We start from the raw sequence: 10,764 nt of genomic DNA, 5'->3' as shown, positions 1-10,764 counted from the left end.
TGGAACCAGGGATTGAACTCAGGCCCTTGCCCTTGCTAGGCAAGTGCTTAATCTACTGAGCCATCTCCCTGGTCAACTCTGAGGCTTTGTCAATGTATGCAACTAGAGACTGTAGTCATAAGTGAAATAAATCAGACATGCATGTGCAAACATCATATTGTTTCACTAGTGTAAGAGACTGAAAGAGTAAGTAAAATCTAAAAGATACAATTGATACTGTGAAAGGCAAAGAATCTGTTCAAGGGAAGGAAAAACTGCAATGAGGAAAAGCATTGAGGAGGAGGGGGATTGAAGAGATATATTTATGTATGTATACAGGATGGTTTGGATAATCATACTGATGATTTCTGTTGCTCTACAGAGGGCAGAAGTTAATATTTAATTTTTTTTCTTGTCCTTTTTAGTCTATTATAACTTTTCCTATTTATTTATTTATTTTTCCAATTTTGCATGCTTATATCTGGTAATCTGAACAATTAATTTGAAGATAAAATTATGCAATATAGCAACCATTGTCAAAAATGCCTCCTTGTTTTGTAAATTTTTTTAAAGTAAAGTTTACTGAAAAACAACTGCACAGCCACTTCATGGTGACAAAAAAAAAAAAAAAAACAAAAAAAAAAACAAAAAAACATCATACACAAGAGTATTAAACTATGTAGTAGTGATGAATTTTATCACAAAATTATTACATATTAGATCAGCTTTTTGAAAATTGTAATCCTTAAATATTTCACCTTCAAATGTATTTTTGAAATCTTCACTTTTCCTGTAATATTTTCTATATATAGTTCTTGCAATTTTGTAGAGAGATTTATGAAAAATTCCTCTTTAAAACAAAAAAAAAAGATTGTTCTCCTTATCATAGGGAGATTGGAAGTTGTGGAGTTGAAGGAATGGTAGTATGTTTAGGATTTGTTTGTGGGGTGTACTTAGCAAGATTGTTATTAGATCAGTGATAGAAATGACCAAAGAACTTGAAAACTAAGAGATAGTGCTATATTTAACTTTCAGTGATTATGATTTGGGATATGTGGTATGGTGATGGCAGAGATGTAAAATAAGTAATTACTCTTAAGAACTGAACGAAGACATTCTCAGTTGACAGTTAGAAGCTGGCCACAGAGGCATAAAGATGGGAATGATTATTGTTTCAATTGTGATTTTAGAGTGATTGATCTGGAAGAGCTCAGACTGAGAGGAAGCTATAAAAACCCTTCCGTCCACAGCTATAGTACAGAAGGAGGAGCTTAAAAGGAAAGAAGTCTTAGCAGTAGCACTCGCTGAAACTGGAGAAAAACCAGGAAGGCAACCCATCATGGAGCTAAGAAAAAAAACTCCATTTGTGCTGAATGTTACTGAAAAGTCAGATAAGAAACACATGAGGCGAATGGCTGAAATATAATAGAGGGAAAATAAACAGAGTGACTGAGTCAGGCAGTGGAATCTGGGCTAGGAAGGGAAGGAAGAGATGAAGGAGGTGGCAGTGTGATGGACCAGTAGGCAGTGGCAGGCCTTAGGTGTGAGAGTGTGAGTATTCAGATAGCTGAGCTACAAGTGCTGGTAGTAGAGGTGTGTGCAGACAGGGACTAATGCTGTTGAGATCAAGGTCTGATTGGGATCACAGTGAGAGGGAAGACTGACACTGGGAGACGGCCAGGCAAGATGGAAAACATGTGGTCGATGGAGGCATTGAAATTACCAAGGTGTCAAACCTGAGTACAAAGAAAGCCAGGGTGAAAGCGTTCAGCAACTTGCGAAGTGCTTTTTTTTTTTTAGGTACCAGAAATTGAACTCAGGACCTTGTGTCTGCCAAGCAAGTGCTTATCCTACTGAGCTATCTCCCCAGCCCCTGCCCAAGCGTATTTATTTTTTTGGTGGTATGGGGGATTGAACCCAGGGCCATCACACTGAGCTGTATTATCAGCTGTTTGTCTTTATTTGAAACAAAGTCTTAAAAAGTTGCAATTTCCCTGTCTGAGCTCACACTCACGGTCTCCTATTTCAGCTTTCTCAAGTGCTGGGATTATAGGCCTGAACCATCCTGTCTGGGGTTTTCATCCCCTTTCTAACTTTTTTTAAATTTTGCACTTTGCTAGTAACCTTTGTCTTATTCTTTGCTTTTGTGTAATACTTTCTTCTTCTAGATTATTTCCATGAAAATACCGTTGCCATCTTCTGTAGCATAAAGTACATGTTTTTAAATATTATTTTGCATTGGGGGAGGGGGGAATAAAAAAAATATTTTGCATTGAGTATGAGATGAAAGTGAAAGGGGGTTCTCTGGATCAAGCACAGAACTGATTCCTGAGGACAGATATACCAAAAGGTAAAGGTTTATTTTGAAAACCATGCTTCGGATAAGTCATACACATACAACAAAAATATAGAAACAGTCAAAATTTATTTTCAGAAATGATGTTTCAATTCTTAAATAGTATAAAAATAAACAGATGTTTGTTTCAAGACATATTTGACATAAGTTAAAATATACATTTGTTTGAGGCACTGAGACATTCACATGCACAACCTAAATTTCTGGCATCAGTCAGCAGGTTGATGTTAGTAACAATTAAGTTGTTTTCTTTCTTTCTTTGTCCAGAAATAAAGTAAAAAATTTTAAAAAATGATAAAGCCAGGCATGATGGCCCCTGCCTGTAACCCCAGCACTCAAGAGGCTGAGGTGAGCGGCTCACTAAGAGTTCAAGGCCAGCCTCGGCTACAGTGAGTTTAAAGGAGTCTGAACTGTATAAGGCTCTATTGTTTAAAAAATATTTTTAAAATAGTGAACAGCTTTTTAACAGGAGTTTTAAAATATTGACTATTTCTTAACCTTAAATCTTCTAAACATAAAATCTTAAACATTTTCCTGAGTTATTTCTCTTTAGTAATTGATTGCCTTTTCTTCCACTTGGAGACATATTTTCAGTGAAAATATTGATGTTATCTGTGGTCAGTGCTTGATTTAAAAATGTTAAAACTGAATATATTCTTAATAAATTATGATTGAATGAACCAAGGGAGCACCCAAACATCCTTCAAAAGTGAACAAAAGGTCATTTTATGGCATATTCTTCATAAAGGTCTTTATGGATTGTCCAGGTGAGACAATGTCCTTTGTGTCTATCATATAAGTAAATCCTAACAATGTCAATTCTAAGATTAAAAATCTCAATATACTGCAATCATTTTCCTAAAAATTTACTCACAAATCTTATTTCAATCATTTCTCTTGGATTGTGCACATAACTCAGCGAGGTAATCATGAAAAGCTATGATTCTGACATAATTAAAAAATGATTTCAGGCTTAAATATTTACAACAGTAATGTCCTAATAAAATATAAATAATAACCCTCAATAAATTACAGAAAGGTACAGTACCATGAATTGTCAGTTAACAATGAGATGCAGAAAGTTATCATTACTTTGCTTTATGATTATTGCTCAGGACTAGTCACTAATTATTTGCTTTTATGTTCAAATAAGAGAGGGTACTCTTTAGAACAGGAGTATAGCTTTCTCCCTGGCAAAAACATCCTACAGTTTTTCTAAGGTACCAGCCTCTTTGAAAGGTCCTTGATTAAAGATAAAATTCATAAGAGAATTCTCTCCTTTCATTTAAAATAGGTGAACTGTGAACAAAAGGATTTTCTTTCATTCTTCCTAAGAGGAAGTAAACAGTAGCCCTGAGCTGAGGTTTGCCTGAAAATGTGCAAAAATTCAAGTAGGAACCTATTAAAGAGTTCAAAGACTGAGGAATTCTGATCTTAAAATCAGGAAAACAAAAGAAACGGATGAGTTCTAACAAATTAGCTCAAAAAAAAAAAAAAAAAAAAAAAAAAAGAGCAGCATGAAGGTAGTCTGGTTTGATTTCAAATGCATATTAAATTGACTTATTTAGATAACAATGTATGAAATAGATTTAAACATTTTGAAGAGACTTTTCATAAGGCCATTTCTATTCTTTGCACTGAGATATGGACATCTAATTCATACTGTTTTTCAGAAAATCTAGGAGAATGGATCATTATCCTCAGTAATTCACTAACCCTTCTTTTTTGAGATGGGGTCTCACTCGGTACTTCAGGATGGCCTTGGACTCATGGCAATCCTCCTGCCAAAGTCTCCCAAATGCTGGGATGTCAGGCATGTGCCATTATGCCTGGCAATTCATTAACTTCACAGCAAAATCTGCCAGGTGCCAGGGCTGGAGAATACAAGGATATAGTAGAGTCTCCTTCAAGTGTTTAAATCCATATTTGAACTTTAAGGACCCAGGAGATAGCTCAGTAGAATAAGCGCTTGCCTGACAAGCACATGGGCCTGAGTTCAATGCCCAGTTCCACCAAAAAAAAAAAAAAAAAAAAAAAAAACTTTAATTTGGTTTCTTCTTTGTTTTCAGAGAAGGATCTTTTGCTTTTACAGATTTTCTTATTAGTCACATGAACTCTGGAATCTCTTTACATACAATAGTCTGAAAACTTCCAATTACTGTTTCAAGTCTATTTAAAAAAATATAAAACTACAGGCAGCCTATGCTTCAAACATTCATTGCAATTAAATGTCCAGCATTTAAAATTCCTTGACCTTATTTGTTTCTGATGCACTGGACATGATGACAGTGTAGAAATGTGCAGCATTTTGCTATTATGTAACAGCATTAAAGTGTTCAAACATCTTTGCTTTGATTCTATTACAATATAATATAAATTGAAATTCAAGTAAAAAGATGTCAACACTCATTTCCCATCGGTTTATACAAGAGACTAAATACTACGGCCTACTTGAACTTGAAATAAATACACCTTGAAAGTAATATCACAGGAATTTTCACAAATATGACACTTTTCAATGCAGCAAGTATACTGCCTTCTGTTACACAAGATGTTAAAGTAACATAAGGCACTTCATATAAATATTAAATAAGTTAAAGAAAATGATTCTTATAAATAAATAAATATGCTTGACTGATTCCTACAGCTCTGTTGAACGTCCTTTTAGTAGTACAGTGGGGTTGAGGTCATCCAGTTTGGAGTGGGAGGCACTCGCGTTAATGGTGACTGTTTTGGCAAGTTGCGGGTCTGGAACATTGAAGGACGTGAAAGGACAGCCCTTCACATTTCTGCAGATCAGGGACTGAATGGAGGCTGTGTTGATGATCTCAAAACCCACTTCTCCTCCAAAAGTACTTGGTTTCCAGTACTGTGGCGAGCATATAGGGTTACCCAGGAGTCCTTTCAAGGAGAATGGTGCTCCCATCTCTACCATCGTCTCACCAAAGATAGCATCTGGTCGAGGCTTTTCCACCAGAAGGGCAGGATACAGCTCCACAGCATCAATGTCACCGTACAGGGCTTCCAACTCGCCAGCCATTTCCTTCTCTCCTGGGAAGGTGATGAAGACAGAAATATAACCAATGTAGAACTTGACAAGAAAATATACTTGTATTTCCTCACTGAGCTTGTTTTCAGCTTCTCCATTGTCACTGTTTGACCCTTGATTCTCCCAAGAAGGATAGAAACTGATTCTTACCAGTAAGTTCTTCAAATGATGAGTAGGGCTGCATGTTGAAGCGTTTGCGGTACTCATTCAGAGACTGGTATTTCATTTTTCTGCTGTGCTCAATTGAAGCCTTTGCCACCTTTTGTACTGCAAGTGGAACATTCCTACCACCAGCGACCTGTGGAAAATGAAAGTTGTGTAAAGCAGGGCTGTTAGGCACATTTTTCTCTATAATGTACAAAGAAGGTAAGAGACCTAAACTATTTTTTCTTTCTTGGGCAGATTGCTTACATATATTTCAACAGAAGGCTTACTATAAGATTCAATGGGACACTACTCCATTGTCACAGAAATTTAAATTTAAAATTTATTTATTTATTTTATTTATTTATTTATTTATTTGGAACTGGGGATTGAATTCAGACCCTTGTGCTTGCCAGGGAAGCGCTTATTCCACTGAGCCATCTCCCCGGCCCCATAATTTCTTTTAAAATAAAAAAGCCCATCTGATGCTCAAGTCTAAAATAATTTCTTCTAATTACACTATTTCTATTATGAAATATAATTTCCACAATAAGAGTATTTACAGTTTTTTGGGGGTTTTTTTTGGTGGAAGAAGAGTATATGCAGTTTTTGAAAATGCATATTTTTAAGCTATGACATGTATCATTACTTGACAACTATAATCTAAAACATGAGAATTTTACAAAACAATTTAGGCTTCTTGTTTCAAGAGATTAAGCAAAATTTCTTTGAGGGCTTTAAGAAAAACAATTTCTGCAGTACAAATTCTGAGTCAGTGGCCCATCTTCTGCTTTACTTTTCAGTAACAATCCTTACCCTGCCAGCAATTTGCTTGGTGAATGATTCCACAAACTGGGTAAGTCCATGTTCCAATAATATAGAGTTGTTGAAGAGAAATTGCTGAAAGTCATACTCTTGGTCATCAATTTGGAAGGTGTCGGGCAGAAGGGGATGCCAGTGATAGAGCGTGTTGAACTCGGACGCAATGCGGTTCTGGTACTGGAACTGCTGGCTGAAGAGCAGCTCTGGGTCAAACTTCAGCTTGAAGTGATATCCGCTCAAGTGCTGCACATAGTCTTCAATCACGATCTTAATAGTTTCTCCTATACACACGCGGGGAAGAAAGAGAAGCTTCAACTCACCCCCGTCATAAATTTTCAATCAACGGAAATTCATTGATGAATTGTGCCCGGTGCAGCGAATTAATAGTGCATTTTCTTATTCACATTTCTCTCCAAGTTACTCAAAACGTAGTGAAAACAGCACATTAGTTTTCTCTGGGGGAGAGGTTTTTATTTCTTATTTATATATTGGTACAGGATCTCACTATGCAGCTTGGACTCAGTGATCCTCCTGTCCCAGCCTCCCCCGTGCTGGGATTACATGCGTGTGCCCTCATGCCAGTTTTGGTGGCGGGCAAGGGATGCAGTACTAAGAATCAAACTCGGGTTCTTGCGCTTGCCAGGCAGGCGCTGATGCCACCAAGCTATCTTGCCAGTCCACGAGAGGGTTTTCTCTCAGTTACTGTCTCTTCTTACCTATCAGTATGAGCCTGCTTGTCTGGAATAAGCGCTCATCATCCCACTCCGGATGTTCCTGCTTAAGCACGTCACACACTCTGTTGTGTTCCCGCAGCCAGATGGTGGCATACATCATCAGACCGGGCACGAGGCCAAAGACCTCCTGGCCCACCGCGAAGCGCGCATGCTCGGGGACATGGGCTGGGTAGATCATCTCTACTTGGGTGTCTTTGGTGGTGGGAGGGTACATCTCCCCATCAATTATCTAAAAAGTAATGGTAAGCCGCAACAAAGTTTAAAAATGTTTCATCACCAGTGATTCTGAAATCTCACTCTGGGTGGGAGGTTATAACTACTTCTTAATAAATCAAAGGCACACACCTGATATTTCATTTTTCCGTCCTTGAAAAGGCGCAGTTTATGCTGTCTATCCAGAGCTTCACCATAAACATGACTTAAGTCCACCTAGAAAATTATTGTAAAACTTCAGTTTGTTGCTGTTTAACAAGTGTCTTACAGAATTTCATCTTTAAGTTATGGTTCAGCTTTAAAATTGTCAATAAAACAATTTTATAGCACTAAAATGCTGTTTATTTACCAAAGCTACAAGCTCTTGTATTTAAATGTATTCGTATCTCTTATAGACTGTGAGTTTGTCATATGCTTCACTATAATCAAAATAGCAGTAGGCAGCTGGGTGTGGTGAGGCCCTCCTATAATCCTAGCACTCAGGAAGCTGAAGCAGGAGGATTACAGTGGGTTTGAGGTCAACCTGAGCTACACAGTGAGTTCAAGGCCAGCCTGAATATAGTTGAGACCCTGTCTCAAAAAATAATTACAAAAGTATTAAAGCTATCTTATTGGATTCAAATTAAAATTTGAAGCTATGCTATTGAAATCTAAGAAATAGTAATAGAAAAAAATCTCACATTTAAAGCTGCATAATCACTGTGCAGATGTTTTAGAAGAAAAAAGTACAATAGAAAACCTCTATGTAGGTACATAGCTACACATATACATTTTGGTTAAACCAGTACATAAAAATGGAAAACCTACTAAGGTTTTTATAGACCCAGCTTTTTTTTAAAACTGAGAGTAAATTATTTGGTAGGGCAAAAATGGAGCCTTTCACTATGATTTGCTGTAATTCTGCTGTGACTCCGGCTTACCCCATGGGCCAGGCCTGTGGTGAAAGCCGGTCCTCGTTTTTGATCAGACTTGAAAAACTGATGGGTGAAATGCTGGGCGAAGAAAGCGAACATCATGTTTGTGCCTTGCGGGTCAGGGATGAACTTCCTTCTTAGAAGAACTTTTTCCAGAATCTCATTTGAATCGGGAAGCTCCTTCTTCCCTAAAAATGAGAAGGCAAAGGTAAAAATCCATCTCTCCCTTCAAGGAAGGAGGGAGGGGCACTCACTTATAAGACTAACACAGTCCCAAGCAGGGTTCTGAGATAGGTGGCAGTAGTGTTAAGAGTATAGTAGGTTGAGTCGCTGCATATAGAGGTTCACATTATTGTCAGGAACTCAGGGGAGCACAGAAGCAACGAAATGGTTTTCTCCACTTTATCTAGCATTATTCCAATTTTAATGAGATACTTTTGTGCATATATATTTGCATTTGTGAATATTCATAACAAAAGAAAAAACTATGCTGGTGCTAACAAATAAATGGTCGTTGAAGGTAAATGTTCTTTCAGCAGGGGTTTCTCCATGGCTGACCCTGTCTTCTTACTCACCCTTCACACCCATGGGAGTGGGGCAGTCGTCGGGCACAGGAGGAAGTGCTCGGGTGTAGTAGGAGAGGTTAGAGAAGGCTTCCCAGCTTTTGTAGCTATAATCTGCGTTGTAAGTCGGTGGACTGTCAATCAAATGTGACCTGGCTGAAATGTTCAAGGGAAAAACTTGTTTTATTGGTACTTCTATGCACCACAAATCACTGTGTATTTTTATTGTAAAAAAATACGAAATGGCATAAACGTTGAATTAAATTCCAACAAACATACTCCATTTCATCAAAGCATGGGAGGGCATGCCTGTAATTTCAACACTGGGTAAAGAGAAAGGAGCGCCACCAGTTCAAGGACAGCCTGTGCTACCTAGCAAATTAAGGCTAGTCTGGGCTCCTCAGTGAGACCCAAGATTTTCTATTTCAGAATGACTACACAGAAAAGTGTGACTGCCGGGCCAGGGAGATAGATCCTTAGAACAAGCGCTTGCCTGGCAAATGCAAGGTCCTGAGTTCAATCCCCAGTATCACACACACACAAAAGTGTAATTGCCACAGAAAGTGCATCCTCAATACGATATATATTGCATCACACAGCACATCGTGCTCCAGCTAACTGACTTCTCAGATACTGTTCAGTCACTGCTGGAGAGGCTCATGACAGGAAGAACGGAGAACTGTTAAGAGGTAATTTTGCTTTAAACCCACGTTAAACATGTAAAAGGCCACTTAGTGTATGCAGAATCCCAGTGCTCTGGGAAACTGAGACACAAGGATTGCAAATTCTAGCACAACCTGCACAACTTAACAAGATCTTATCTTAAAATAAAAAGCAAAAACAAACAAAAAAATCTAGGGATGTGACCCATAAGTGGAGCACACTTTCTTCTCAAATTGGCTGCAGTGTGGATGGTTAGAACACTGCAGGGTTGGAGTAGAATTCTGACCATGGGACAGAACTATATAAATTAGATAAGGTTAAATATGTCAATATTTTTTGACTTTAAAATAGAGGGCACATGAAGAAATGTTATACTTGTACTTACATGTCAGCACATATTTCATGATTGAATTTCGCAGGAAGGGAATGTTGTTGACGATGTTCCAGACGCCCTTGAAGTGGGTAAGTATGTAGTGCACTGTATTTGGAGTGGGCTTCAGCAGTAATTTAATTCTTGTTAGAAATTCAGCTGCAAGGAGAGAGGGGAAAGAGAAGTCACTCAGTCTTGTCATGAAGACACACCTCGAGAAATGTCAACTGTGGCTCCGTTCCCAAGGAGGAGACCCAAGAAAACCCACTTACGCGTGGTGCAGTTTTCACCATAGAAGCCCGTCCGAGTGCAGTCGCACTTATACCGGTCAAATCCAACAGTCAGACACTCCCCTCGGTTTTGACAAGGGTTGGAACAGCAAGGATTGGCTATAATGAAAATGAGCAGTCATTCTTCGGTCTTAAACTTGACACAGCACATTTGATTGTTTTACTAACCATTCGTCAATCATGGGGCAGAAACCTTTTAAAACTCTATTCACAGTTTGTTTAAATTGTGGAAATAACAATTTCCTGTTCTGAAGTAAGAGTAACAGACTTTTCAAGCTGATAATACATTACTAAGGCTGTTCATAGATAACTTTTTATCTGTTCAAAATACCATTTTAAAGTTCAAATAAGTAGCAAATGAAAACAGACGAGTTTAGAACAGTAAGCAGAATGTCAGAAAAACTTCTCAGTAAAATCAGTTCAGTTTCAAAAATTCTTATCTTTAGAGAGTAACCTGGATTTTCTGTCATTTAAAGCAATTCGATAGCAATTCGATAGCAACAGGTATCACATTCGCACATGTCACATATATCGATCGGATCCTGTCTTATTATAACCATGAAAATTACCACTATTCTGTTAGCGGGCGAGAGGAAGTCTCAGGCCTGCGAAACGAGCGGTCCAGGAGGAGCTCAGCTGCGGGGCTCCCCTGCACTGCGCTCCCAGC

General features: G+C 38.1%; 1 protein-coding gene across 1 annotated transcript in view; it reads right to left on the bottom strand.

Annotated features, from left to right (window-relative positions):
• Positions 1-4,101: 4,101 nt before the first annotated feature.
• Ptgs2 (prostaglandin-endoperoxide synthase 2) overlaps positions 4,102-10,764 on the bottom strand; it is an 11,773-nt gene continuing 5,110 nt past the window's right edge. The window contains exons 2-10 of the mRNA XM_004643984.2: positions 10,080-10,196; positions 9,823-9,966; positions 8,787-8,930; positions 8,218-8,399; positions 7,430-7,513; positions 7,067-7,313; positions 6,345-6,631; positions 5,535-5,682; positions 4,102-5,386 (exon numbers count right to left, since the gene is read on the bottom strand). Coding sequence (XP_004644041.1) covers positions 4,977-5,386; positions 5,535-5,682; positions 6,345-6,631; positions 7,067-7,313; positions 7,430-7,513; positions 8,218-8,399; positions 8,787-8,930; positions 9,823-9,966; positions 10,080-10,196 — 1,763 coding nt within the window. The 3' untranslated portion in view covers positions 4,102-4,976. The remainder of the gene's footprint in view (positions 5,387-5,534; positions 5,683-6,344; positions 6,632-7,066; positions 7,314-7,429; positions 7,514-8,217; positions 8,400-8,786; positions 8,931-9,822; positions 9,967-10,079; positions 10,197-10,764) is intronic.

This window comes from Octodon degus, unplaced genomic scaffold (genome assembly GCF_000260255.1).
Source record: "Octodon degus isolate 3935 unplaced genomic scaffold, OctDeg1.0 scaffold00188, whole genome shotgun sequence".
NCBI classification, from domain to species: Eukaryota; Metazoa; Chordata; class Mammalia; order Rodentia; family Octodontidae; genus Octodon; species Octodon degus.
This window is presented reverse-complemented; position numbering and strand designations above follow the sequence as displayed.